Raw genomic sequence first — 26,575 nt, 5'->3', positions numbered from 1 at the left:
AGATGCAAACTGAGCTCTACAGGGACAGAAATCCCTCCCCATATGGAAAGTTCAAAAGTTGGTGTTAATTACCTCAAAGTTGGTCGAGTTTAATTGGCAATAGTTTCTTAATTAAGTTTTTCTAAACTGAATCATAGACAAACAGCATTTATTAAATTTTCGAAATGCACTGATCTAGTTGGCCTTACAGCAAGTTTACTCCTGTTTTAGCATATTTATTACGTAGCACAGTCAGCATTGGAGACGGACTTAGCACAGGAAAAATGCTGTGGTTTGTTTTTTCCAAGCGAAGCAAATGACTTGGGTAGAGCATGTTGATGTGTTTAAGAGACAAGCATATGTACTGCAGGCATCCTTCTGCTCTGGAGTGAATTTGATATTTCTTTCAGACTAAGGTAAAGCATCCCTATTATCCCTGTATGGCAAAGGTGAGCTTACAGCTGGCAGTCCAATTCCTCTTCCAAACCTATCTCCGAACCAAGAAGAAACTCAGGTAAGGCAAACAAGAAACGTAGTTTAGTTTCGGGAGGTATTTTTTCCTCCTGGATTACTGATGGTTGTCCCTGTTTCATTGAAGGGCTGATACAGAAGAATGGATTGCCACCATAGATGCACTGCTCTCCAAAAGCATCGATGCTTGTCAGTGGTTGGTTGAGTATTTCGTTGGGCCAGAGGGCCGGGAGCTTGTGAAGTAAGTGCTGGTAATTCTGCCTGAGGTGTTTTGTGTCTCATGTGTGGATAAAGCTTCCTCATAACATGATCTGGCCAATACTGATGTATTCCCAGAGAGTTGACTTTGTTAGCTCTGGTTTGTGCCTGACCTGTTTTGGTTTCTGAAATTCCTTTCCAGGGGAATTTTCTGTGAGCAAAAAACACGTTTTGGTAACAACAAGAATGTTTACATATTTCACCTAGTAGGGGCTTCTCTTGATGTCCCTCTAGTCTGACCAATGTGATTGATGAGTTTTGTCTTCTTGTCACCAATCGAATTGGTCTGTGTAAAATACTATAAAAAGAGAAATATTTTCTGAGAATAAAGGAGCCACCTCTTCAGCCCTCTGAAGTCAGAGTCTTTGTGTCGTTGTAGTGTACAATTGCGACAACTGTGCACATTCTTTAAACAGACACTTTAGATAGTGACTTGCAGTTTTATTTCTAGTATTTTCTCTGTGCAGCTTTCTGAGAGTGTTGAAAATCAAGTTAGATAGTGCAGTGTACATGGAGGAGGATGCAGGTGGTGAATTCAGTGAAGGGACTTGGAATGGGTTTAAGTTTGTGTGGTCAGCCCTACAAGTGGTGGGAAAGGAGAATATGGTGAAAGTGTTTAGGGTAAGGTAAGATAAATACTTACCTGACAAGGATCACAGATAAGCCGGAAAGATTTTCTTCTTGACAAGCTAAGGATCAGCTAACAGGTGCTTTGAAAACAAATTATTGAAGATCTGACATGCTGACAGAAGTGTGTCAGTGCAAAGAAAATGTTATCTTTTAATTTGCATTGAAAAACAGCATCCTATAAGAGCTTTTAGAGCTTTTTTTTATTTAAATTAATAAATATATCAATAGGGATATTGTAGACCTTACTACAACCATGAGTATGTGAATGTAAGTTAAAGTTTACCCAGAAAAGTACAATACAAAATGTATCTGGACTATTAAAATAATAAATACTAAACACCACATTTAATCATAGCAGCTGTGTGTACATGTTGATTCCAGTTCTCTTTGCAGCTTCCCCTTTTGTCTTCCAGGACTTTCCTGCTGGAATGCAGCGTGAGGGAGGTGCGCGTTGCTGTGGCCACTATCCTTGAAAAAACCCTTGACAGTGCCTTGCTTTATCAGGACAAGGTCAGTGAGTGTCACCTCCCCTTGCTTGGCTCTTGCTCTGTGTGAGCTGATCCTGGCTGTAACTCTTTATTGCTGGAGTTAATGCTCATCTCTTCCTGCCCAGGAGGTATTTGAAACACTTTGGGTTTTTAAGCAGTAGACAGCTCTTTACATTCAAAATCTTTTTTTTTTTCTTCACAGTTAAAAACTCTACATCAGTTACTGGAGGTGCTACTTGCTCTACTGGATAAAGATGTACCTGAAAACTGTAAAAACTGTGCTCAGTACTTTTTGCTGTTCAATAACTTTGTACAGAAGGTAAGAAAACATTGTTTTCTCATGGCTATTTAAATTTTAAAGGGCAGTAATAAAGCAGCTAGCAATCCTTATTCATAGAAGGGTTTGCAGCACAGTGAAACTCAGAACTCTTATTAGAAGTAATTGGTTTTGTTTTGATTTGTTTTTAGGATAAAATCACACAAAAATATACCAGCAGAGTATACTAATGAGAGATGTCATTTCCATCTGAATTTTGGTTGTCTGTTTTGAAGGGTTATATGGGTTTTTTTTTTAAAAAAATTAAACATATGTGTATATATATATATATATTAAAAAATCAAGCATTCAGGATTTTACTATTTCTATTCTTTTTGCCTTCTTTTTTCCTTGTAAGACATTTATTGTGCATCTGCTGATTCTGTTCTGGTTTGTGTAATGTGCTCTGTAGAATGAGACAGCTCTTTAGCTGTTCATCTTACTGCTCTGTGTTGGGATATTATGGAAGTTTTTAGAGGGGAAAATGCAGATTTTAGCCTGTATATTTTACTTTTGTTCTCTTGAGCACTAATTCTTCACCTGCACAGGAAGGTAATTTGTTGGTTTTGTCTTCACAGCAGGGAATAAGGGCTAGCAGTCTTCTCCTCAGACACTCTGCCCTGAGGCACATGGTCAACTTTCTCCTCGGCCCCAACCGGCAGAGCAATCAGGTACAGTTGTGTTGTGCTGTACTTTGGCCATCCCCACAGTTTTTTTGATGTTTAAATTATGAATAAATACTTCTCATGTGGTAGAATAGACAACTCCTTCAATTACTCTATAAACCTCGTGCAGTTGTGAGCCCACCTATGTGTAGTCAGCATGGAAATAACCGTTTTGGCAGAAGTGAGCATGGTGTTTTTAATTATAATAAAATCTTTTACCCACTCCAAAGTATTAGACCATGGTGGTGGACTGTAAGAATGTTATTTTGGCTTAACAAAGTGGATTAAATAAACTAAAGTTAATTAAATCTGTCTTTGGCTCAAGCAGAACCGCAGGTGGAGTTCAGCACAGGCGCGTGAGTTTGGATATCTTCACAACACTGTAGCACTACTTGTCTTGCACTCTGACGTCTCCTCACAAAGAAATGTTGGTAAGAATTGTGTTTTTGTCTTTTGGTGACTTGGCAATTCAGTTACATTGACTGGGAGTACCTTAATATTAGTGAGGAAAATACAGTGATTTTGAATAAGGCAGAAATGGTTAATACAAATTTGATTACTTCTGATTTTGCTATAAATATGTTGAGAGGCTGTGGCAAACAGATAGTATTTTGGGGAGATGGAAATCTTGATACTAACAGTTTTGTACCTTCTTCCCTTCCCCGTGTGCCTGAAAGGTCTTTCCTGATGTGAGTGAATTGAGCTGTGTTGTTGGCTGAACAGACTCACAGGCTGTATTTTGTTAAGACTTGTGCTGTCTTTTGCTAATCTAAAGGGGAGTACTTGGACTAAGCTACTGCATAACAAACAATTAAACACTCTCCTAGTTATTTCTTACAAGAGGCAGAAATAGCCAAATAAAGAAAATAAAAGAATAAGTTAAAATATTCAGTTTCCTGAAGGAGGAATTTGATGTTCTCTTTTAAAATAATAACTTAAATTCTGTCTGAAGTTGAAAGCGATCAAAAATCAACAGGTAGCAGGAGAATTATAAATATTCTAGATATAATGAATGTGCAGGAGTGATTGGGAGTAAAACTAAAGCTCAAAGTACTGCTAGTCTGTGGATGTTTTGCTTTGACCTTCCTGCAGTTCTGTCTGCTGTCATTAAAACAAGCGACACTTCAGTGTGCAAGAGTTTTGTTACTTGGAGTGGTAGCACAGGAACTATAAACTAGTCGAGATGAGTGTCATGAGGGGTTTTTCATGGTGCCAAATGAGCAGCAGTGTCTTCCAGGTGTGTTAGAACAAACTAATTTATGAGTGGATTGTTTTTGTATTTGCTATTATAGCTCCTGGTCTCTTTAAGCAGCGTCCACCTCTCAGCATCACCGCTTCAGGGCCGCTTCTGGCACTCCATGAAGAAGTGGAAGCCTTGCTATTCCTGTCTGAGGGAAAACCCTACTTAATGGAGGTATCTGTTCTAAATTCTGCCCTGCTTGAACCTAAAAACTTACCTGATGTATTCCTTTGAGATATTCTTTCATGAAAAACACTGAATATCCAAAAGCAGTGGCCATTTTGAGCCCAAACAAGAGGGCACCTTTAGTTTCTTGACCTCTTCATATTCTGGTATATCCCTAAGCTTTGGGGCCTAGTTTTATGGACATTTTGCAAGGGCCTGTGCAGCTTTTTACCATGTCAAATGCAGGTGCTAACTTGAGTTGATCTGTCTTAATGGATGATGCTTGACCAGGCCCCTGGAGAGGTGGCCATCAGGAGCTGAAAGAGTGCTGTGAGGACGGGGGTTCAGCCTCCAGGGCCATGCAGGCACTGGGGAAAAGAGCTGCATCCTTCCTGGGAAGGACAAACCTTGTGTCACAGTTATTTTCTGTGGAAGACAGCCGTGTGCTGTGTGTGAAGGGTGTGCTGTGCCCACAGGTGATGCACGCGCTGCGGGAGCTCACGGGGTCGCTGTCGGTGCTCATCGAGATGGTGGTGTACTGCTGCTTCTGCAATGAGCACTTCTCCTTCACTGTGCTGCACTTCATCAAGGTACACACTAAACCAGGACAGGCCTGTCCCATTAGGGTTTCTCACAGGCTTTGGTCATCCTGTGTCTTTTGTGTTAAAACAGCACCACAGAACAATCAGTACAGTGTGTTGGATTTGGAGGGGGTGTTGGGATTTAGGTTTTCTTAGGCCTTCACTGTTTAAATTAATAAATTTTCAAAAAATCTGTAAAGCTATCTTGAAGTTCTTTGCTTCATCAGCCTATTTTGCTGTCTGAGTAGCTTTGTTTCTTACACACAGACTCAACTGGAAACTGCTCCGCCTCATGAACTGAAAAACATATTCCAGTTACTCCATGAGATCCTGGTAGGTGAAGGGTAAAGACTTGTACAGGGTAGATTTGGGATTGATGTGTAACAAAAAAAAGTTGGCATTGCATTGGTAATTTCAACATCCACACATTTTAATCCTTCAGTTTGAAGCTTTATTACTTCCTAAATTTCTGTCTTGGTAATCCAGTGACACATGAAACTTCACAGTCTTACTTGTTCTGCATGTGGGGGTGGGTAAAACCATTCCATAGAATAGATACAGCATCACACACAACACCTAAGTTGATATTTTTCTTTCCTAACAGGTTATTGAAGACCCATTACAAGTAGAGCGCATCAAATTTGCATTTGAAACTGAAAATGGATTAATAGGCAAGTAAGCCAGAGGATGAACGCTGCTGTCTCCTACTGACCCCGATGGTGGTGATGGTTCACTCTGTCTCCTGGTTCCTAATCCACCTAAACTGTTCTACTTCTCAGGGAAAAAAAAAAACAAAAAAACTTGACACATTTGATTTAGCCACTGTCACTTCAACAATGCTCCAAGAAAATCCAAAATAAGTATTGGAATCTTGTAGTGACACCAAAAGGAATTGTACTGGGAAAGAGAGCTAACTTCCTTAAGTAAGGGGCAGATCAGGGTGTCTGTGTAATGAGGGAGAAAAAAGTGCCTTTGATTACCATAACAGAGGAACTGTTTGAGTCCTATAGCCTTTAAATTAATTTTTATTTCCTACATATCTCCATAAATTGCCAGTCTTTTTGTTTTGTCAGCATCCTAATTACCATGAAAAGAAAGTGGTTGAGCACAGCAGGATGCTTGCCCTGCTAACTGCAGTCGAGCCTCACAGTGGGACAGGTGGCTCCCGCCTGTTGCTGCTCATGCAAAGTGTTGTTTCTCCATGAGATACAAAACTTTACTGAAGGGAAGTGTCTGAAGCATTCAAAAGCAACAGAAAAATCCCAGAAGTAATGAGAGGTTATTTCATGTGCATCAGGAGAAGCAGCTTTGGTGTGTAAATGAGATGTGGGGTAACACAGAGAGCCCCTCTGATGGGTTAGTGCAGCTCCAGCAGCTCTTTCATGGCTGGGTGAGGAGCTCCTTCAAATTGTGGCTTGCACCTTCAGTTACTTTGGGTTCTGATTTAGTGAGAATGAGTATTTGGCTTTGTTCTTTTTTTCTCTCATCAGTGCTCTCCTGTTTAGTAGTTTCCATGTATGGCTGATGGCAGAGAAGGAAATATGCAGCAGTGTAAGAGAATAACTAAGTGATTATTTTAATTTCTGGGTAAATTGGTCCCAGTTGGACCAATTCTTTGCTGTAACTTGGGCAATACGTGACCTTTTTTCCTCTGCAGAGGAGAAGTGCAAATGTTCAATTGGATTTTTATGTTGAAGGCTTCAAGAACTGCCCTGAGGTTTGGGAGTTAAAGTTGTAGTTTTACCTTGAAGTTTCCTCACAACAGCATTGAACAGCATCCCTCAAATTGACTAGGTTTAATCCAGAATGGGGAAATCTGCAAATAATAGGTTTTGGTGGTCCTTAATAGGATGTTTGTGCATAATTTGTAGTACAGCAGTGATGTAATTTTAATCATCTGCTCTGCTTCAACAGTATTAAAACTGGCAATTTGCAATTCCCAAACAATTTTTGCCAGCCTTGGAGGTTTCACTGCAGTGTTCTTTGCTGACTGCTATGGACAGAGCAACTTCTGAGTAGCAAATCTGATTGGGGCAGCCCTGTGGAAATCTTTGTGCTTCTCCTCAGTCAAAGAATTTTGTTAAAGAGGTGGGAATTCATGGTATAGAAAACTTCCTGGTAGGAATGGCCTGGGGTTTTGCCCGAGTCTCCCATGGAACAGTTTCATGGCTGTTGAATTCTGCTATGCTTGTTTATGTGAAGAAGCTTTAAACATTCCTCTGGCTTTGAAAACTTTGATCCAGGTGGAAGCTGGTGATCTGGTTCATTTATGGGGTTTTCAGACCCTTTTTTTTTTTTTTTTCCTTCAGACCAATGTAACCATAGTGATTATCTAACATAGAATGGATTATAGGGGAAGAAGAACTGCATTAGGGCTGTTTAAAATTCAGGTACTGCATTTGAAAGATCAAAGTGAAAATGCAGCAGTTCTATTTTTAATCCAGTAGAGTTGTGGAAGTACTCAAGACTGCCAGCACTTACAGCAGCGTGCTTAACACAAATACTCATGCTAACATCTGTAGAAACAAAATCTAACTTAAAATTTTAGCTTCAAATCTTTGTTTCCAGACTGGCTGGTACATGGAAATCTGGATTGTGGTTTCTAATCCATGTGTTTCTCCCCGCAGCCTTGATGCACCACAGCAACCACGTGGACAGCAGCCGTTGCTACCAGTGTGTCAAGTTCCTGGTTACTCTGGCTCAGAAGTGAGTAATGAAGGTTTCAGGGTTTAACCTCACCCCTGCCTTAGGTCCCTCTGTGACTATTATAAAACCTGCTACTCCTATTTTTGATCAGTTTTATCCTTTGTTACTGGTGCAAGGTCTTGGTGGTACACGTGCCAGTATGAAGTGAAATCTTTACTGGTTGGTGCCTGAAGGGATTTTTCAGGTAACAAATGGTAATTGCTGTTTATAAAGAAAAAGGCCATTCTGCAGAGCAGGAGAGATTAACATCTGACATTAACACCAGATAAACACAGGGAAACTGTTCCAGATGCCTGAAATATTATGATTCCTAAATTCTCTTTGTTTAGAACTTGACGTATGTCCTGATAAAGCATAATTCTGAAATATGTGAACCTGTGGGGTAGACTGCTTTGGGTAAATTTTACTAGGCATTACTGCTCTTGCTAATTCAATTAACAACAGGGCTGTAGAGTTTAAGTCAGTTTGCAGTGATAACAGTGCACACAGAGGGCAGCAGTGCAAAGAGAGAGGAGTCTTTGTATTTTTTTTCGTGTGTGTGTTGGCCAGAATACCTTGTTCCTGACTAATGAATATAATTTCAATTCCCAAGGTGCCCTACTGCAAAAGATTACTTCAAGGAGAATTCCCACCACTGGAGTTGGGCTGTGCAGTGGCTACAGAAAAAGGTAATTTGGCTATAACAGAGGAATTGTCACTTGTTCACAACAATAAGTATGGATAGAAAATCTCCATCCTCTGCATGGTTCTCTGAGATGGCTCTAAAGGCATAATACTTTATTTTTTACAAGGACTGCTTGGATGCAGCTAAATCTGATGGAATGCCGGAACTTCAGTAGCCCCCCCCCCACGTGTTTCAGGCATAAATGCATTTACAGTGAATAAAACCAAGTGTGAATGGTTGCAGTGATTATTCTTTGCTATGTGGGAAGCTTTCAATGCCACTGTATTCGTGTTGGATGGCTTCGGTTTTTTTTTTAAAAAGCAGTTTTCCATTGCCTGTGTGTTGGTGCAGGAGAATGTTTAAATGATTGGATTCGTTACAGAATCATCACAGCTTTGCACAAAGCACAGCTGTTGACTGATACAGCTTTTCCTCCCACACGTGTGGTGTTTGTTCTTCCCTCTAAACTCAACATAGTTTGGCCAACATATCTTTCATAAATTTCCAAGGACACTTAGGAAACTTGGAGCTCAGCAGAAGTTGGTTACTGGTTTTCAGCTGAGGGGCAAAAATAAAAAAAATAACCTTTGTGGCTGCATTTAAAGTGTCTGTGCCCTAGATCTCCAGCTCGTTGCCAGAGGGTTCATGAAGCCTGTTCTAGTCTTAGTTCACCCACTGTCACAAGTGGTTGAGGCTTTACATAAGTCAAAATCAAATGGCAAATTTATGGCTTTCTTGGCTTTTTATGCAGATGTCTGAACATTACTGGGCTCCCCAGAGTAACGTGTCCAATGAAACATCCACTGCAAAAACCTTCCAGCGAACTATTTCAGCACAGGTATGTGTCAGCCCTGGCAGAGCATGTTCAACTTGCTTACTTCTTTTCTTGGAAGCATCTTTGGATTTGGCAGTTTTAGTCACCATCCCTGGAAGTGTTCAAAAAATATGTGGATACACCACCTGAGGCCATGGTTTAGTGTTGCTAACTGGTGGTTTGGCAGTTGGACTTGATGATCTTAAAAGGTCTCTTCCAACCTTAATGATTCTGTAATTTTTCAATGCACTTCAGGCTGTTTTTCCTTTAGAATCTCAGACCCTGTGGCTGTCCCTGAAAAAAAATTAACCCTTGAGTGATTATTAGTGAATATTCACAATTACCTGTGGTGACTCGGCTGTCTCACTACAGCAGCTATTATTGTTTTAAAACAATAATAATAAAACAGTAAAATTTTTAAAAAACAATAATTGTGAAATGAAGGGATCACCATGACCCTTGACACTCTCTTGGACTGTTTCCACCTCAGGACACTCTGGCTTATGCCACAGCCCTGCTGAACGAGAAGGATCAGTCTGGAAGCAGCAATGGGTCAGAAAGCAGCCCTGCCAATGAGAATGGAGAGAGGCACCTGCAGCAGGTAAAATAAGGGCAGATTTACCCTCTGGTGTGTGGCTCTGTGGGGCAGCTGGCCCCTGGGGCTCAGGTCAGAACCACCACTGACCACACACACAGCAGCTGTGCATCTTACAAAAGTAACTGTGTCCTTCTCTCCCCGTCCCTTGTGTGTTCAAAAGGGCTCAGAGTCTCCTATGATGATTGGGGAGCCTAAAAGTGACCTTGATGATGTTGACCCTTAGAGGAAATCCCTGTGAACACAAGAACCAACTCAAACATTCAATGCCTGGTACCTGCTGGAACTGGAGTCGTGTTGCTTATGCCATTGGAAGTCTGGGGGAGCAGTGGCTTTACAGGACCAGAGGAGATGCTGGAGGAGGTTGTTTCCCTGAGAGATAAAAGCATTTTTTAGCCACAAAGGCTTCAGATCAAAAAATGCTCTAGAAAACTGCATCTTCACCTGCAGTAGCTTGTGACAGTCCAAAACACCGAAACCAAGTTTGTCAAGAAGATTTTATCAAATACACAAACGCTAGTGGTTGAATTTTTATGTGAACATTAAATGAGTGAATGTAAAACTGTTGCTTTTCTGTGATGCTGCAAAAAAAAAAAAATCTTTTGGTTTTTATACAGGAGAAAAAAAAAATAAACAGACTGCCCTTATGTATGGAGGGCAAATTTTTAATCTTTCTGATAATATTGAATAGGAATATTCAAATTTCTGTAAAGATGTGTGATGACTTACATTTCATTGTAAAATATTAGTTAAAGAATGGGTTTACATAGGGACTTCTGTATTTAATATGTCTCCCTGCTAATTTGTAAAGCTCTTGATGAGAAAGATCAGCAGGATTGCTCTGTAAGAAGAGTGATTCCTTACAGAATGATTTGGTAAAGGAGCTCTGGAGTGAGTCATCTTTCCCTGTACCCTTCCAAAAAAACCCTTCAGACAGCTGGGAAGGGCAGTAAAAGAAAAGCTTTGTTCTCTAGGTATGCAAGCATTTATTATTCAAGGATGTTGGTGAATTTAAAAAAAAAAAAAAGTTAATGAGTAGTTTAAAAGAAAAAAAAAAGCACTTTAAGAAGGAATTCTGTTGCAGTTTTACTCATTAAATTTTTTTAACCTTTGGAGACATATTGAATAAAATGGAGTCTCAATCATGAATCTGCAATCACTTGCTTATGCTTTGAAATTACTGAGAAAGTTGGTATTGGTTGTATATGATGAATAATTCCTTGAGTGAGCTGGGAACACTGTTGTGCAGATTTTATAGCAATTTTAACACAGGGAAAGAAAGAATTGGCTTTGTTTGTATTTTCACTTGACCAGGCAACGTTTAAAATATCACAACTCTTTTAATTTGCTCACAAATAACTGGAAACCAGTTGGGATGATTTGAGCACAGTTTTGTTTTCTATGTCGAGTGCAGTTCAGTGATTTCTGGCTCTGGATTCAAGCTTTTGTGCCAACTAACTTCATCTTTTGTACATTTTGTGTTTGTCACATTTCCTGCACTGCTTTTTGCCTTTATTTATGGATTCTGCCTTACTTTAAAAAAAAATTTATATAAACGAACATGCACAGAAACGGGGGACATCTTAAGGAGTGCCTGGGTACCTCCAGAATAGACAAATTTGCCAAGTTAAAAGGCACAACCAGCCAAAAAGTGCCTTTTTTTTTTGTTTGTTTCTTTTCACACTCTGCTGCCAAAACACGAAGCAGCAGACAGCTTTTCACTGTTGTGCACTAATATTGAAAGTAACCAGTCATTTCACTGTTGGAAGTAAGCATGGGATGTGATGTCAGCTGTATACAGCTTTATAATTTATTGTGGGGTAGGAGAGCCGGCGTCAGGGGCAGGGGGGGCACCGTAGGGAATCTCTCACTTCCCTTTTCCCAAACAATGTCTTCACAGACACACGGCAGAGTCAGCATTTTATAAATGTTTCTGATGATGTGCTGGGACGTTTTAAAATTAATTTTGAGCTAATCATTTCTTATGGACACCCCCTTCCTTCCTTCCCCCACCCCCCAAAAGCTTTGGCAATGGGTCACGAATCTTCCCAAGGAGTCAGTACACAGCGGTGATGGTTGATGGGAGAAGCTGGTCATGTTCCTGTGGGTTGGCACCACTTGTCACTTCAGGTTCCTGTTATTTCCTATGGAAACAACATCCTCGATAGCCTCAGGCCCAGGGAAGCATTGGTGGGAATTGCATCAGGATGGCTCATCACCACTGTGTACTTGAAACCAATACAAACTTTTTCATGGTTCTGCTCACGCTTGTACAAAGTCAGTGGTTATAATTTGCAATAAGATGATACTCGGTCACTTATTTTTGTTTCCAGCTGCTGTCATTTGAACCTGCTGAAGATTATTTTTTGGAAAATAGAGTTCAACAAAAAAAAAAGAAGAAAAAAAAAACAAAACTAGTTTTTGTGTAAATTGTGATGCATTTATATGTTGTAATTTTTACTGCCAATCTTTTTTGGATGAAAATGTTTTTATACAGCTTACAAAATGTTCAGCGAGGAGCAGCCACAGCCTGCCTGTGAGCACTCGAGGAGATATCGTCCGATTAATGCGTAGACATTTGGCACTGGAAAAATAGGCAGTCTTGATGAACAGTCTTGGGATTCCTGGTCAATGGAATAAAGTTATTCCTTTCACAGAAAACTAGTGTAATCTTTAGACTGTGCACACACTGCTACACTCAGGTCTTGTTGATCCTCTTATTCTGAACCTCCTTGGGCCAGCCCTGCAGATGCTGAGCTCCTCAAGGGTGCCCTGATTGCTCTTTTGGCTCCTGTCCAGAGTCAGTGGAAGCAGCTGAGTGGCCCTGGAGCTGCCCTGCTGTATATCCTTCTGCCACGGCATGTGCAGGGGCACTGTCACATCTGTACCTCTGTGCAGCTCCTCCTGACCTCAGCAGAGTGATTTACCCTGGCCAGGCTCACAGTGGCGGATTAGAGTGGATTTTGTGTGTCAGATCCAAGATTTGTGGGCAAGCTGGATGTGAATTCCTCCTGCCTCCCACAGGGGCAAGGGGCAGAGAGGTGCACACGGAGCCGGTTTTCCATTACTCACTGATTTGGGAACCAGGAGCTCCAGCCAGGGCTATCCCCACTCTTTCCCCTGCTCTAAGGACAAGGACTTCCACTTTTCACTCTGCTCTTCCCTGGTGGTCCTGGGAGCGTGCACTGGGCATTGCAAACTGCTGCCAGGACTGGGATCAGCGTCCCTGAGATCAGCCGAGCTCTCCTGAATGTGAGAAGCTTTTCCTCCTACCCACGCACAAGGCACAAAGCAAGGGCTAATCTTTTAATATTGTTTTCCTTCCACCAGGCTTATGAAGGCTTGAACTGAGCTGGGAAAGCTCTGCCTGGCTTATCAGGCATGGAATATGCTCACACCTTGTGCTGGATCCTCCCCTCACAGGGAAGGCAGCAGAGCTGAAATCCTGATATGTGTTTTGAGAGGTGACAGCCCAAGGAGTCTGCTGAAAAATCACCCTCGGTGTCAGAGCTGTCCAGGAGCTCTCAGGCTGACATCCCTTTTTCTTTTCTGCCTCTTTGTGCAAAATTCAGGTTCCAGATGATGAAATTGTGGGCTGTAATTATGTCCATGTTATACAATTACATGTTTAGATTAGGGTTGGGCTTTTGCCAGCTTTAGTTAACAAGTTAGAATTAGTTTCAACCTTTCAAAGTGGTGTTTTGTGCTGGGTTTGTCTTCTCTTGCCAATTAAAGCCAGAGTTACAGAGCTGCAGGAGTCTTTTGGATTGGGAGAAACTCCCAACCCAGCCAAGTCTGACAGGTTAACCTGGAGCTTGTGGTATCAAACTGCATTTTTTTTCCGTCTGTCCTCAGATAACACCACAAAAATTATATATTGTAGTACCAGGAGGCTGCTGAACACTGAGAGAAAAGTGAGACCCAGCTTTGGGGGCTTCTGGTGCTTCTCAGCCCTTCCCTGCTGTTGGCATTTCTCCTTCCTGGGGTTCCAGCCCTTCCCAAGTGAAGGAGCAACAGCAACTCCAGTTCAAGGGCACGTTCCCAAAGCTGGGTGGTGTTTGTTTTCATAACTGGAAGCTCTTGCCCTGCACCACTGTTGTTAAAACAAACTTCTGGACTTGTGTGTGTGGACAACACGGTCCCAAAGCACAACCCAGCTGTGGGCAAGGGTGCCTGTGCTGTCTGTGCCAACTTCCAAAGGTGCCAGTTGTCATCTGGGAGCACCTTGGATCCCAGGCAGGGATCAGATCCAACGTGGGGGCACTAACAAAGCAGAGCTCTTTGGGGGAGCAGAATTCCTGCTGGATGGGTCCCCCTTCCCTCTTCCAGACCAGCTCCCCAGGGGGATGTCTATGAAGCCAGACAACGGACCGCAAGAGCACAGGTCTATGAATTTTATTTTAAAAAGACATTTATAAAATGTTCATTTATAAAACTCCAAATAAATATTTAAGGTACAAATGTAAAAACTAAGGTGCTATGAAAGCCTTTTCTTAATTCTTTTTTTTTTTTCAAGGAATTACAGCCTCCTACAGTTCTATGTGTCTTGGAAAGACCTGAAACTGTTAACACATAACACCAGCAGATCATTAACTCTGACTTAACAAAAAAAGCACTAATGAAGCAGTAGCTGACTGTAGCAACGCAGATAAAAATCTAATTAACCAAGCAGGCTGTTTAAACTACAGCCCTTACACTTGACTCGAAAGTAAAGAAGTCTCCTAGGAATACGATTAGGCAATTATAAAACTGCCCAAAAATGGCTAAACTAAGATTTTCCAGGTGCTAAGCAGCATTAGCTGACAACTAATGAGCAACTAAGCAGGAAAGGAAGGAGCAATCCTCACAATACTTTGTTCTTTTAAAAGGTGGTGGATTTTTCCTGTGCTGGGTGACAACACCATGGCTTGTTCTGTCAAGGTGTTTACAGGAGACACCCGGTGCATGGCAGGGAAAGTATGCTGGGATGACCCCGGGGATGGGACAGGGCTCCAGCTGCATGGGAGATGCTTGGAGAGCTCTTGCAGAACCACCCTGGATCTCACACAGATCCTGACCCCGTTTGTGAGAGGGACAGAAAAGTTCATCCCCCACCAGCACAGCAGCCCAGGTGTGGAGGTTATCAGCTGCATGTTAGAGCATGGATTGTTCTGGAAACCCTGGGAAGGCACCAGGCCAGGCACACATGGCTCCAGCAAAGCCTCCATCCCTGCTGTGCCGCAGGAAGCCCCTCTCCTCCCTCCCTCCATCCCTGCTGTGCCCCAGGAAGCCCCTCTCCAGCCCAGGCTGTCCCTACTGCCGGCTCCGGCAGCAGATGGCGATGGCCACGGCCGAGCTGCCGCCAGGGCCAGCGGCTGCCACGCAGGAACTGTCCATGGCGTAGGCTCCCATGGAGCCAGGGCTCTGGGAGAGGGTGTTACAGCCCGTCAGCATCCAGCCAGCATCACAGGACACTGTCACCTAACGGGGAGGAGAGGTCACCATCATCCATGGGTCAGCAAAGGGCCAAGGGCCTGCCCGTCCCCTATGTCCCCACGGTTCAGGGTGAGGTGACTGCTGTCACCCAGCTGGATGAGGTGTCCCATTGCAGGTGGGGACATCAGTGTAGGCTGGGGTTGGGACAGCCACAATGGGCTGAAGCCAACCCAAAATCCATCAGGGTGGCAGAGGGGCAGGCAGAGACAAAGAACACCATGGCAGAGGAGCTTGGCCCATCCCTACCTTCTCCTCCGGTTCCAGGGCCATGTGCTCCTTCAGCTGGCACTCGAGGCTGGCAGTGGGGCAGCACAAGGCATGTGCCATCGCCTCTGTCCTGCTGGCACAGCGGCTGGGCCCCCTCCCCAGCCCCACCTCGGGCCTGCCACCAGCACCCAGCACCACGGATGGGGAGTGGAAACTGCATCCTGCCCAGGAGAGAGGGGATATTGGCACAGGACGGCCATGGCAGCATCCCAGTGCACACACTGCTGCCAAGGATGTCCCGAGAGAGCCCTGAGCCATCCGCCCTCCATGCACACAGCACACGTACCCCTTCCCTGCCACCCCAGCAACCACACCCTCCCTTTTACCCCCAAATCCCAGAGGTTTTCTGGAAGAAACACCCTCGTCCATCAAGCTCAAAGGTCTGTAACCCCGTGCATTGCGTGTTACCAGTCAGCACGTGGTGTCCCGGGGAGCACTCGGCCCCCTGGGCCGCCGGGGAGCCGGCCTTGATCTGGCATTCAGCCCTGGGCCACGTGCAGCACCTGGCGATGGCATAAACCCCCTGGCCGCGGAAAGCGTTGTGGGCCACGCACTGCTTCTGCCCGTCCTTGTCCTGGGGATGGGGCAGCACAGCGTCACCGGGGCCTCGGGGGGCTGGGGACACCGGGGGCAGCGCCTCTGCCTCCGCACGCTCTGCTCACCTCCATGTGCTCCCCCAGCCGGCTGCCGCTGCGGGAGAAGCTGGAGCAGCTGAGCATCTCCTCGGTCCTGGCGCAGCGAGCCACGGCCGTGGCGTGCCGGGCCAGCCCCGAGCGCGCCGACCACACCGAGCGGCAGAGCAGCTGCTCCTCTGCAACGGGACCGGGGTGTCAGCGGCGGGGGACACCCACAGTGACACCCACAGTGTCACCCGCAGTGTCACCCAGCGCCCACACCACCCACCCAGGCTCCATCTCCGCCCATCCATGCAAACGGCTGCGCCCAGGCTCAGCCGTCCCCGGCGCAGGTCAGGGGACATTCCCTGCCCGCACACACTGTGCTTTCACCACAGCACATCTTTCCTGGTAAGGGCAGAGCTCTGCCGAGCACCCGGCGGGCAGCGAGGTCCTCACCTGCTCCCAGCCGGGTGGGCAGCTCGGCCACGCTGTTGGGTGTCTGGAGGCGCTGCTCCTCCGGGAACCACGCCGCGTCCACGGAGTTCTTGGCGGAGAAGTGCAGGAGGCGCTGCCGGAGCTCGGCCGGGCTCAGCCGGGGCTGGGCGCTGAGCAGCACGGCAGCGATGCCTGCGAGAGCCCGGGAGGCCGCAGTGAGAACCAGAGGGGACACAGCCGCCTACTCGCCGCTCCCATGGGGAGCACAACCCCAGAGGCACGGGAGGAGGCATCTCTGCAGCCCGTCGCCCACACGCACGGGCTGCGGGAGCGCTGTGCGGGCTGCAGCGCCCGAAGGAGACAAACCCGACCCACGCAAACACAAAAATGCCCAGGGCTCCGGCATGCCTGAAGCCCTCCTGTGCCAGCATCAGCGAGTGGAGGGCCAGCCCTCCCTGCCCCTCAAAGCGCAGCTCGCCTGCCACATGCGCGGCCGCCTGCGACGTCCCGCTCTGCGCCGTGAAACACGTGCTGCAGTCGCTGGAGGCGCCAATGATGTCGTCCCCAGGGGCAAACAGGTCCACGCAGCGGCCGAAGTTGGTGCCCAGGGTGCCGATGGAGGCGGGCTGGTCCTCGCTGTCGGTGGCACCGACCGTGATGACCTGGCAGTGACAAGGGCGGCACGGTGGGGATGGCACGCCCAGCTCTAGCCCAGGCCGCCGACCCGCAGCTAGAGGGGATGAGGTGGCACCCAAGCTTCAGGGGTCCCCCCCAGCCCGTACCTCCGGCTCGGACGCAGGCGAGTAGAGGCAGGCGTCGTCTTTGTAGTTGCCGGCAGCCGCCACCATCGCTGCTCCCATCCGCGCCATCCGCCGGCAGCCCGCGTTCAGCGCCGGGCTGTGCGCGCCCGCCAAGGGCAGCACCACCACCGGCGGCCCGCTCGGCTGGGCCTCCAGCGTCCTCTTGATGAACTCCAGGGCTGGGAGGGACAAGACACTATGGCAGGAAGCTCCGGGAGGGATCCTGCTCCTCTCCGGGGCGTGGGGTCACTCACCCAGGAGGGTCCCGCTGACGGTGCCCTTCCCCTGGCAGTTCAGCACTCGGAGGCTGCGGATGTTGGCGCCCGTGGCCACGCCGGCGTCGCGCCCGCTCAGCACCCCGGCCACGTGTGTCCCGTGGCTGTCACACCTGCTGGCCTGGCACAGGCACCGCAGTTTCATGCCCCAGCCCGTTGCACCAAAGCAAGTTTGCAATCCCACAGCATCCCCCCTTCCCACCTTGATTCAGTCTTACGTGACACACACCCGGGCTACCCCAGAACACTTTCCTAGAAAGAAGCCCTGCCCGACTCAGCCCTATCTCCAAACAGACCACCTTGAGGGTCCCAATATCCCCCAGGACCACAGCTCTTGTTGCCCGTCCTGCCCAGCATTTTGGTCCAGGCCAAGTGTCTCCCTTGTCCTGGAAAGCCTCACAAGCCTGGCCGGGATTTGATGGTTGCAGGGGAGTGCTCTGGCCAGGATGCAGCACGTGGCAGCTCAGGACTCACCTGCCTGTGGAAGTGGCTGCCATCCTCCTCGGGGATGCTCTCGAAGCCAGTCACAGTCACCCTGTCCTCGATCTCCCGGTGGGTGCTCTGCACGCTGCTGTCCAGCAGGTAAATCTCGGCCAGGTTACCTTTATCTGCCAGGGATGCAGAAGGGGAGGAAGGCAGCCACCATCACGGTCAGCACAGGCCACCCGGGTTGCTCCCAAAGTGCAGCTGCAGACCCGCAGCACCAGGAGGCAGAGGAATATTCCCATGCCTCAAGTTAAGGAGAGGAGACCTGACTCTTCCTCAAGAAGTCGCCCCCCTCACACACCCCAGCGCTTACTGGGAGGGCTGTAGGCGCCTGAGCTGGTCTGTGGCCGCAGGATCCTGCCCAGGTTCCAGGGAATGCTCTGGGCAAAGACGTAGGCATCCTCCTCAATGTACTTCACGTGCGGCAGCTTCAGCGCCTGCAGGGAGGACACAAAGCTGCTGTTGCCCCCCAAGGCTGGGGCTGCCACTCCCACCATTGCCCACCGCAGCTGCTGTCCCCTGCCACGACCCTGTCCCCCACTCCACGTACCGTGTCCAGGACGTCGCTGCTCATCCTCACCAGGAAGGCGGGCAGGAGGTGGAAGACGTGCAGCAGCTCGGCCAGGTGTCCCCGCCGAGCCGCCCGGGCCTGCAGCCGCCGGGCCGTGCCTCGCAGCTCGGCCTCGCTGCCCGCCCGCAGCATCACCACGTAGCGCCCGGGCAGCCGCCACGACGCCTGCGGGGACACGAGCAGCGCGCTGGGGTCCGGGGGACACACACACAGGGGAGCGTGGCTGTCCCCCCCACCCCACGCTCCTCACCTTGGCGGCGCGATGGAAAGCGGCGGGTCCCGGAGGGGCGGCCCCGACGGCGGCTTCCCCCTCCTCGGCCGCCCCCAGGGCCAGAACCAACCGTGCCAGCGCCAGCGCCAGCGCCAGCCCCAGCGCCCGCGGGGACATCCCGCGCCCCGACGGGCAGCGCCGGGAGACGCCGGGACCCTCGGGGACGGCACCGGCGGGACCCCCTGCGCGACCGCCCAGGGGCCGGAGCGCAGCCGAAGGGCTGGAGCGGGGCCGGGGAGCTGGAGCGGAGCCGAGGGGCCGGAGCGCACCCGCGGAGCGCCGGGGCCGGAGTGCACCGGCGGAGCCGATGGCCCGGAGAGCAGCCACGGATCTCAGATCCCGGAGCGAACCCGCGTAGATCCCGGAGCGCACCCGCGGATCTGAGATCCTGGAGCGAACCCGCGCAGATCCCGGAGCGCACCCGCGGATCTGAGATCCCGGAGCGCACCCGCGCGGGTCCCGGAGCGCAGCGGCGGCCGCGGCTCTGCCCGTCTCGCCGGGGCTCAGCGCAGCGGGGCGGGGATCACGCCACGGCCGCCGGCCCCATCGGGCCGGCCGGGCGGGTTAAGCATTAACGGGGCCGCGGGAGGGGGCGCGGGGCTGTGGGGCCGCGGGGAAAGGGCAAATGAGGCCGCTGCTCACCCCGAGTCCCGGCGGATCGCTGGGGGCTCTGGCGAGCAAAGCGCAGCCGCTCAAGGTCTGTTTTCAGAAAGGCTGAAAGCTTTAATGTGCCTCCTACTGCCTCACTCCCCGAATAAATTCCCGTGAAATCCTCTAATCCTGTTTGGGTATTTTTTATAGAGTCGTCACTCCTCGCAAATGCCCTTTTTGCGGGATGATGCCGGCGCTTTCCCGCGGGTCTCCACGCCTGCCTTCCGCCTCTGCCCTCCCGCAGCATCTGGATCCCACACTGCCCCACATCCCCAGTGACCTTCGGCAAACCCCGTCCCTGCCCCCGGCTTTTCGGGGAAATAGGAATATATTTGTGTTTGGACTGGTTATTTATAAGCTTCTCAGAGGTTATCTGTTTAAATGGATGCACATGTTTTATACAGGTGTGTGTGTTTCGTGTGGATGTGTATGGTTTGTACGAATATATGTTTTACATGGGTGTACATGTTATAATTATGCGTATGGTTTGTATGCACATATATGTTTTAAATGGATGAACATTATTACATATAATTATGTATACTATTTGCATGGACATGAATGTTTTATATAGGTGTGTGTGTTTTATGTAGGTGTGTATGTTTTATAAGGATGTAAATGGTTTATATGGATGTGTGTGTCTAATATGGAGAATATTAGACATGTGAACAGTTATGATATGTGTTAGATATGTGAACAGTTAGATATGTGTGTGTCTAATATGTGAACAGTTTGTATGGGTAGTGTTGATTTTTTAATGAGACCTCAGGTGGGTGCCTGAACTCTGGTTTGGGTTAACTGCAGGGTCACCAGACCAGTGCTTGTCACCACTCTGCAGACAGCTGACACTGGAAGGGGTCAGCATTCAGGACACTGATCATGGGGACAAGTCTCACTCCTGATTTTACGCTCAGCTTCCTCAGTGCTGCTAAGTCCCACAGTACAGCACTGGGGCCCCAGGAGACTTCTGAGCCAGCTGAGCACGGGGGGACCCTGTCTCAAGGGGAACAGTCTCCCTCTCCCTGCTGTCTTTCCCTTCATTTTTGCACAGGGGACAATCTGTGTCCCAGGGAAGGATGGAAGGAGCCCAAAGAGGAGGGAGGGGGTGGCAGAGGTCCCCCCAGTTCTACGTGTATCCCCATGTGCTGAGGAACTCAGGGAGGTCTTAGCATAAACATCCGGCCCCAGCCCCTGGGAAGGGACCCGGCCCTACTCTCACACTCCAGGAGTGGATATCTGCAGAAAGGGTATTTTTTTTTTAATTGAGAAAATATTCATAAATAGCCTCAATTTTGCACCTTGTACAGAAGAGCTCTGTTCCAGTCCTGACTCCCTGCGGAGCTTCCAGCGTGTCCGTCTGTGTGATAAGAGGGCTCCAGTTGATGGGGGGAGGAATGAGAGAGCAGAGGAGGCATCAGAGGCGAAGAGTTCCTAAATCCCTGCTGCCGTCCCTCCGCGGGGAGGGATGGGGCCCCGGGCGGTGCGGGCACCGGGCTGGGTGGGCTGCGCCGAGCATCCCGCCGGTAAAAACATACTATTCCGCGAATACCTGGGAGTCGTTTGCCTGTGTAAGCATCCCATCAGAGCGCCACGGCCCCGACACACCGGCGAACACTCGCCCTGCACCAGCCGGGAATCGAACCCGGGTCGCAAGAATGGGAATCTTGCATGATACCACTACACCACTGGTGCTCCGGTGTCACCGGGTCCCGCGGGCCACCAAGAGCTCGGGCCCGACCCCGTCCTGCGTGGGTGGCACTGCCAGCCCTTTCCCCTGTCCCCCGGCTCCCAGCCGCGGGGTCCCCGGGGAGGGTGACACGCGTGGGCGGCGGGCGGGCCGTCCCCCCCTGCACCAGCTGAGCCAGAGCCGGGGCTGCTGGCCGAGCTTAATGCCATGCAGGAATGTCCCCATTCCCACAATGTTTAACCTGGGCCGGCGCGGGAGCCTTGGAGTCCTTCGGCTCAAGGATGCTGTGCCAGGGATGGGGGGGATGCACATCTGTGGCGGAGAGGGTCTCCAGACCCCGTGTCAGCCCCCTCCCCTGACTCTGCCTGGAGAAATGCTTCTCAGAAACAGATTTCTTTTGCCAAAAATGAAAGCGAGTGCCAAGCCATGAGGTAGGAATCTCTTCTGTGAGAAAATTCTGAGAGAGTGTTCAGCCTGGAGAAGAGAAGGGTCCAGATAGACCTTAGAGCCCCTTCCAGTACAGAGACTACAGGAGAGCAGGGAGGGACTTTGTGAAGCCCTGGCACAGTTTTCCCAGGGAAGCTGTGTATGTCCCATCCTTGGGAACATTCAAGACCAGGTTGGACGGGCCCTGGAGCAGCCTGGTCTAGTGGAAGGTGTCCCTGCCCACGGCAGGGGGCTTAGAACAAGATGATCTTCAAGGTCCTTTCCCAGCCCAAACATTCTGTGGTTCTATAGGTAAAAGCTTCTGGGTCTCTACCAGATTCCCACACTCCATAGGAGCAGTGACACAGAGTGACATCCTGCCCCTCTGAAACTCAGTGAGACATCAGCTCATCTCAGTGAGACCATCTGAACAGCATTCCCACAGCCACCACACTGGGAGGGACAGGCAGGAGCTGTGTATATCCAACCAATCTGGAAATTCTTCCTCCTGGAGGGCGTCTCCCTGTCCTGTGGCAATGTTTAGCCAACACTGGAGCCTTCATTCCCCACCCTCCTGTTGGCCATAAACACCCCAAGTACGTAAGTGCTCCCTGCCCTTCTCCCTGGCTGCTTTGGTGACACCAAGGTGAGTGAAGGGTGCAGGAAAAAAAACAGGGATGTTACAGGGCTGTGACCCCTCAGGTACAGCCTGCACTGGACCAGCAAAGCACTCCCTGGGTGGCAAAGGAGCACAGGAACATCCTTCCAGAGCTCTTGTGCTCCCTCCCCCTCGAGTGCTGGAGGACAGCATTCCCCCACTTGGGGGAAAAAACTGCAGGATTTTTAAGCTCCCTTCCAACTCAGCTCTGTGACTCTATGGAATTTGCTGAAGTGCTCCTCTGCCAGCAGACATGTGCTCCCATGCCAGGCACAGGCAGATCCAGCCCAGCTTTCCCAAAACAGAGCAAGGGACTCTCAGCATCCCCATGCTGTTGGATCCACTTTGACCCAAACCCAGCTGCCCTGGGGAGACTCAGCCCCACAGACCCCTGCAGTCCCGAGCAGCCAAAGGTCCCACCAGCACTGCCATCTATCTCTGGAGACAGGCTGTGGAGAGCCCTTGTGCTGTCCCTGTCATGGTGACAAACCAGGCTGAGATCTATCCACGTGGTTTGGGACAAACACTTATTATTCACAGGAAGTTTGGGGATGGTGGGTGCCAGTGTGCAAACCCACCTGCAGCTGTTGACACTGACCCAGCAGACAGTGTGCAAAGCCACCACCTCAGGTGCCATCAGCAGGGGTTTGGCTCAGCTGTGTCCTTCTCCCTGTGCCCCCAAGAGTGCTGGAAGTTGGTCCTTGTGCAGGAGATAGAGGACAGCACAATCTGTCACCTCCATCACCCCTCTCCCAACCTGGAGATATGAATGCTTCCTGCTGCAGGAGACTCAGGATTGAATTTTAATTTCAGCAGAGCTTGGGTAAAGGGGAAAAAGACTTTGAGGACATCTCTGCCTGGTAAACCTACCTGCACTGAGCACGTTTTACCTGCTTAAACCTGATCATGTTCCAAACAGCACAGCCAATCCTTTCCCTTCCCAAGCACAGTATTTAGCCCAGATCCTGCCCAGCCCAGCCTCTCTGTGCCCACCCAAATGCCTTTGGCGAGGGGGCCTTGTCCCATATTTTGTTGAATACAGGAGCTGGGTGTAGCTCCTTTGGGTGTGGGGGAAATGACAGCCCCCTGAGTGTGCACAAGGGGTGCAGCATGGCACAGGAGCAGGCAGGAGCCTGGGGCCACTGCACTTCTGGGGACAGCCCCCTTTCCTCCAGGCTGAGACCTGTGTGTCCCCTCCATGAGGTGAGTCCATACCAAGTGGCCATTCTTTCCAATAAATCAGTTTTCAGGCTCAAAAAGTCCATCACTCTCCTTGAGCAAAGCATCCGACTCCTCCTGGAGCCCGTAGTAGAGATCATCCTCCTCCCTGGGGCCTTTCCGGGGGGACCGGGGGTGCTCTCCCCCCGCCGGGGCGCTGCTCGGGGCGCAGGAGGCGGAGGGCAGGCTCCGGCTCTGTGGCGTGGGGCTGCCGGGCACGGAGCCCTCCAGCGATGGCGTGTCCATCTCCTCCAGCAGGGAGGCCAGCGGGGCATCCCCCGGGGCCGGCCGGGCGGGGCTGCGGGGACAGAGTCACACCAAACACGGCTGGGCAGGAGCTGCGGTTCCCCCCGGAGCTGGAGCGCTGCTCAGGCAGCATCCCAGCATCACCAGTCCCCTTGATGAGGGGCTGGAGCGCCCTGGGATGTCCCTGTCCCAGCCCTCGGTGCCTGCCTTTGTGGAGACACCTGCCTGCCAGGTTCCTGCGGCCCATGGGGTGAAGTAGTGGCTGTCTGTCCTTGCATGTCCTGAATCTACAGGAAAGGGCTGTGCTCATCCCGGCTGTAGCTACATTTTGGCAGGTGCCCAAGTCCTACACCCCGATCCTGAACAGTGATCCCCATCACCTGCAGAGCCCTTTGGGACCTCCCAAACCAATGCTTGGGCATCATGCTGGCATCTACTTTGAGGGTCATGTGCTGGGCATCTCGTTTCTATCAAAGTCTGACCAGGAACTTTGGGGTTATTCTTGTGAGGGAAGCTGTTTGTATCGATAAAATGAAATAAAAGCAAAATGCAAAAACACGAACACCAAAATGCAAATTACAACCAAAGGCCATCTAAATTTCCTCCTGGGAAATAATTTGGTTCAGAGAATCCTTGTGGGTTGAGGCACCATCCAGGCTTCAGTGGGGCCAAGGCTGTGGAGGCTCAGTGTTGTGAGAGCAGCAAAAACCCCTCTGCATCCTCCCCCCCTCCCCACCCCCAAAACTGGGGGTCTGATCCCCCCCCCTTTTCACCCCACATCCCAGCTGTGCCACCCCTACCCCACAGGTACCACGTACCTGCTGCCTGCTGCTATTTCCAGGCGAGGTGCTGGATCTTGGGAGGGGTCTCCAGCCCCACCCATCTCCCGGTGGATCTCTGCTCTGGCCTGCACGGCTGACTGGGAGCAGCTTCGGGATCTGGGCTGTGCCACAGGTGGAGGTGGAGCCGAGCTGACCACCTGCCTCTGTACCTGCTCGTAGGATGGCAGGCTCTTCTCATAGGTGCTGGTGACCTCTTGGTTGGGGCAGGGGGCAATCAAGCTGCAGGCAAAGGGGATAACAGGGTGCTGAGCAGATCTAGATCCCATAGAGGTGGGAGATGCTCAGGCACGTGCACACAGGGCTCCATCACCTGAGCGAGTGGCTTTAGAGGCCACCAAGGCCATGTCACTGCCCACACCGGCAGCAGAGCCAGGGGATGCCTGCAAGAACACCAATGCATCCCCCAGCCTCACTCAGGCTCAGCCCTGGGGGGGCTCAGGCAGCCCTTGCCACTCCCTGCCTGTGCTGCAGTGAGTGCAGCTGTCCCCAGTGTCAGACCCTGCCCTCAGGGCACACACATTGCCCCGTTGTGGGAACCCACCTGGTGTCCTTCTGTGGCAGCAGCGTGGGTTTGTGGTCCAGGAACTGCTGGGCCTCGAGGTCTGCAGGGATGAAGGTTATCTGGGGGGAGAAGAGAGGCAGAGCTCAGGGGCTGGGCTGGGCATCACCAGGACCCTTGACCCTCGTAGTGGGAAAAGGGCCAGTGTCCCTTCAGCTGGGTTTAGAGTCATTTCCCACCACATTTGGATGTTTTCCTTGAAATGTTTTTCGGTTTCTTTTGGTTTATTTGGTTGGTTGGTTGTTGTTGTTGTTGTTGTTGTTGGGGGAAATCAATAAGGAATGAATGAATCCAGCAGAGCCTCGCTCTCAATGCCTTTCCCCCAGTGGAGTCACACATGGCCGCAAGCCCAGAGGAAATCCCAATGCCCGCATCAGAGGTCAGCAGTCAGGGACCACACCGAGGGTGTCCTGTCCTTGAGCCTCAAGCACTGTGGCAAAGCCACATCTCTGTCCTAGCTGGGACTGAGCTCAGCTTTGAGGGGAGCTGGATTCTGCTTCACCCCAACCCCAGAGAACACAGCTGCTCCCAGAGGTCCCAGCTGGTCCTGGGTCCTCAGGTGGCTCCCCCACATTCTGGAGGGCAGCCAGGTTGTTGACAGGCCATCCAGCAGTGCCCAGATCAGTCCTAAAGATGCCCTCTCCTCGGAAAAAACCCTTTTCTGCCAGCCCTGTTTCCCAGGGCAGGGAGTGTCCTCTGCCAAGGAGACTGGCAGGTGAGGGCTGGGTTCAGGGGGGCCAGGACCCTCTGACCTCCATGGCCACAACAGTCCCTTCTTGGAAGTCCTGGGAGCCTGTCAAGCCCCAGACCCCAAGGAAGGGGCTGCAGGGGAGAGATGATCACAAGTTTACTTCCTTGGGATTATTCCCTGCTGCCTGTTTGGAAGCAAAGCCCCAGGCTCAATGGGTGAAGGAGAGGGGGCACATCCTGCAGGCATCAGCAGAGCACAAGCTTCCCCCTCCAAAACAACAATCCCCCCTCCAGATTGCGGCAGCTGGCTTCCCCGAGGAAACTGAGGCACAGCCTGAGGCTGCACATCCACAGCAGCCAAAGTCCCCCAAACCCAGCTGAGCTTTCAAGCCCCCCTAAGGTGGTCAGCAGCAGGGAGGATCCTACCTTTGGGTAGCACTGGCACATGCTCCATGTGATGCCCACAGCTACGAGCAGGACACCCAGGACGCAGAAGGTGATGTAGTACTGGGGCTTCTCCACGCTCATGATGAACATCCCCACCATCACCAGGAAAAAACCCAGGATGATGAACCCATAGCGGAAGGTCTTCTCCTCCGCCATGGGCTCCGGGTGGGAGAGGCAGGAGGAGAGATTTCGGGAATCTCCCCGTTCACCTGCGCCTGCTGCCTGCTGAGCACACCTGCAGCATAAGGCAAGGAGTGGTTTCTCTCTCCAGAGGCTGCCAGGAGCTGAGGATCAGCTGCACGTTGAGCTGGTCCTGCCCAGGGCTGAGCCAGCCAGTTTTTAATGGGTTTGTAATGAATGCAAACACTGCCCCGCCGTTCAC

General features: G+C 50.2%; 3 protein-coding genes and 1 non-coding gene across 5 annotated transcripts in view; 1 reads left to right on the top strand and 3 right to left on the bottom strand.

The window, feature by feature from the left end:
- The window catches only part of USP24 (ubiquitin specific peptidase 24), a 60,470-nt gene extending 49,219 nt beyond the window's left edge, over window positions 1-11,251 (top strand). For both annotated transcript variants that reach the window (XM_066192876.1, XM_066192875.1), the window contains 15 exons: window positions 390-493; window positions 578-691; window positions 1,752-1,848; window positions 2,029-2,145; window positions 2,721-2,813; window positions 3,136-3,238; window positions 4,100-4,221; window positions 4,689-4,802; window positions 5,061-5,126; window positions 5,398-5,464; window positions 7,421-7,499; window positions 8,092-8,167; window positions 8,915-9,001; window positions 9,468-9,578; window positions 9,736-11,251. In XM_066192876.1, coding sequence (XP_066048973.1) covers window positions 390-493; window positions 578-691; window positions 1,752-1,848; window positions 2,029-2,145; window positions 2,721-2,813; window positions 3,136-3,238; window positions 4,100-4,221; window positions 4,689-4,802; window positions 5,061-5,126; window positions 5,398-5,464; window positions 7,421-7,499; window positions 8,092-8,167; window positions 8,915-9,001; window positions 9,468-9,578; window positions 9,736-9,798 — 1,413 coding nt within the window. In that variant the 3' untranslated portion in view covers window positions 9,799-11,251. The remainder of the gene's footprint in view (window positions 1-389; window positions 494-577; window positions 692-1,751; window positions 1,849-2,028; window positions 2,146-2,720; window positions 2,814-3,135; window positions 3,239-4,099; window positions 4,222-4,688; window positions 4,803-5,060; window positions 5,127-5,397; window positions 5,465-7,420; window positions 7,500-8,091; window positions 8,168-8,914; window positions 9,002-9,467; window positions 9,579-9,735) is intronic.
- Window positions 11,252-13,952: 2,701 nt separating this feature from the next.
- PCSK9 (proprotein convertase subtilisin/kexin type 9) lies at window positions 13,953-19,084 on the bottom strand. The gene is made up of 12 exons (XM_066191946.1): window positions 18,749-19,084; window positions 18,478-18,663; window positions 18,241-18,364; window positions 17,916-18,049; window positions 17,421-17,562; window positions 17,149-17,345; window positions 16,845-17,028; window positions 16,388-16,558; window positions 15,977-16,125; window positions 15,723-15,888; window positions 15,294-15,475; window positions 13,953-15,032 (listed from the first exon to the last, which is right to left on the bottom strand). Exons 1-12 carry the CDS (start codon window positions 18,884-18,886, stop codon window positions 14,865-14,867), a joined length of 1,941 nt encoding a protein of 646 aa, XP_066048043.1. The 5' UTR covers window positions 18,887-19,084; the 3' UTR covers window positions 13,953-14,864.
- A 1,957-nt stretch (window positions 19,085-21,041) lies between these two features.
- TRNAG-CCC (transfer RNA glycine (anticodon CCC)) lies at window positions 21,042-21,112 on the bottom strand. Its single transcript has one exon. It is a non-coding gene; the product is annotated as a tRNA-Gly (tRNA).
- A 1,601-nt stretch (window positions 21,113-22,713) lies between these two features.
- On the bottom strand, window positions 22,714-26,349 carry BSND (barttin CLCNK type accessory subunit beta). The gene is made up of 4 exons (XM_066191945.1): window positions 26,173-26,349; window positions 25,039-25,118; window positions 24,474-24,716; window positions 22,714-23,707 (listed from the first exon to the last, which is right to left on the bottom strand). The coding sequence occupies exons 1-4, from the start codon at window positions 26,347-26,349 to the stop codon at window positions 23,431-23,433; spliced, it is 777 nt and encodes a 258-aa protein (XP_066048042.1). The 3' UTR covers window positions 22,714-23,430.
- Between the last annotated feature and the right edge of the window lie 226 nt (window positions 26,350-26,575).

The sequence above is a fragment of the Chamaea fasciata genome, unplaced genomic scaffold (genome assembly GCF_029207755.1).
Source record: "Chamaea fasciata isolate MVZ Bird 193981 ecotype frontalis unplaced genomic scaffold, bChaFas1.0.hap1 SCAF_10, whole genome shotgun sequence".
NCBI classification, from domain to species: Eukaryota; Metazoa; Chordata; class Aves; order Passeriformes; family Sylviidae; genus Chamaea; species Chamaea fasciata.
Note: the sequence above shows the minus strand (reverse complement) of the source record. Positions and strands in the feature narration are given on the sequence as shown.

What these genes read in the sequence shown, in the direction of transcription:
- PCSK9 (XM_066191946.1), bottom strand. Translation starts at nt 18,886, where the DNA reads ATGTCCCCGCGGGCGCTGGGGCTGGCGCTGGCGCTGGCGCTGGCACGG. An exon ending in GCAGCGACGTCCTGGACACG is followed by an intron (nt 18,365 to 18,477) that starts GTACGTGGAGTG and finishes TCCTCCCTGCAG; the next exon opens with GCGCTGAAGCTGCCGCACGT. An exon ending in AGGCGCCTACAGCCCTCCCA is followed by an intron (nt 18,050 to 18,240) that starts GTAAGCGCTGGG and finishes CATCCCTGGCAG; the next exon opens with ATAAAGGTAACCTGGCCGAG.
- BSND (XM_066191945.1), bottom strand. Translation starts at nt 26,349, where the DNA reads ATGGCGGAGGAGAAGACCTTCCGCTATGGGTTCATCATCCTGGGTTTT. An exon ending in TGTGCCAGTGCTACCCAAAG is followed by an intron (nt 25,119 to 26,172) that starts GTAGGATCCTCC and finishes TTCTCCCCCCAG; the next exon opens with ATAACCTTCATCCCTGCAGA. An exon ending in GAAATAGCAGCAGGCAGCAG is followed by an intron (nt 23,708 to 24,473) that starts GTACGTGGTACC and finishes CTGTCCCCGCAG; the next exon opens with CCCCGCCCGGCCGGCCCCGG.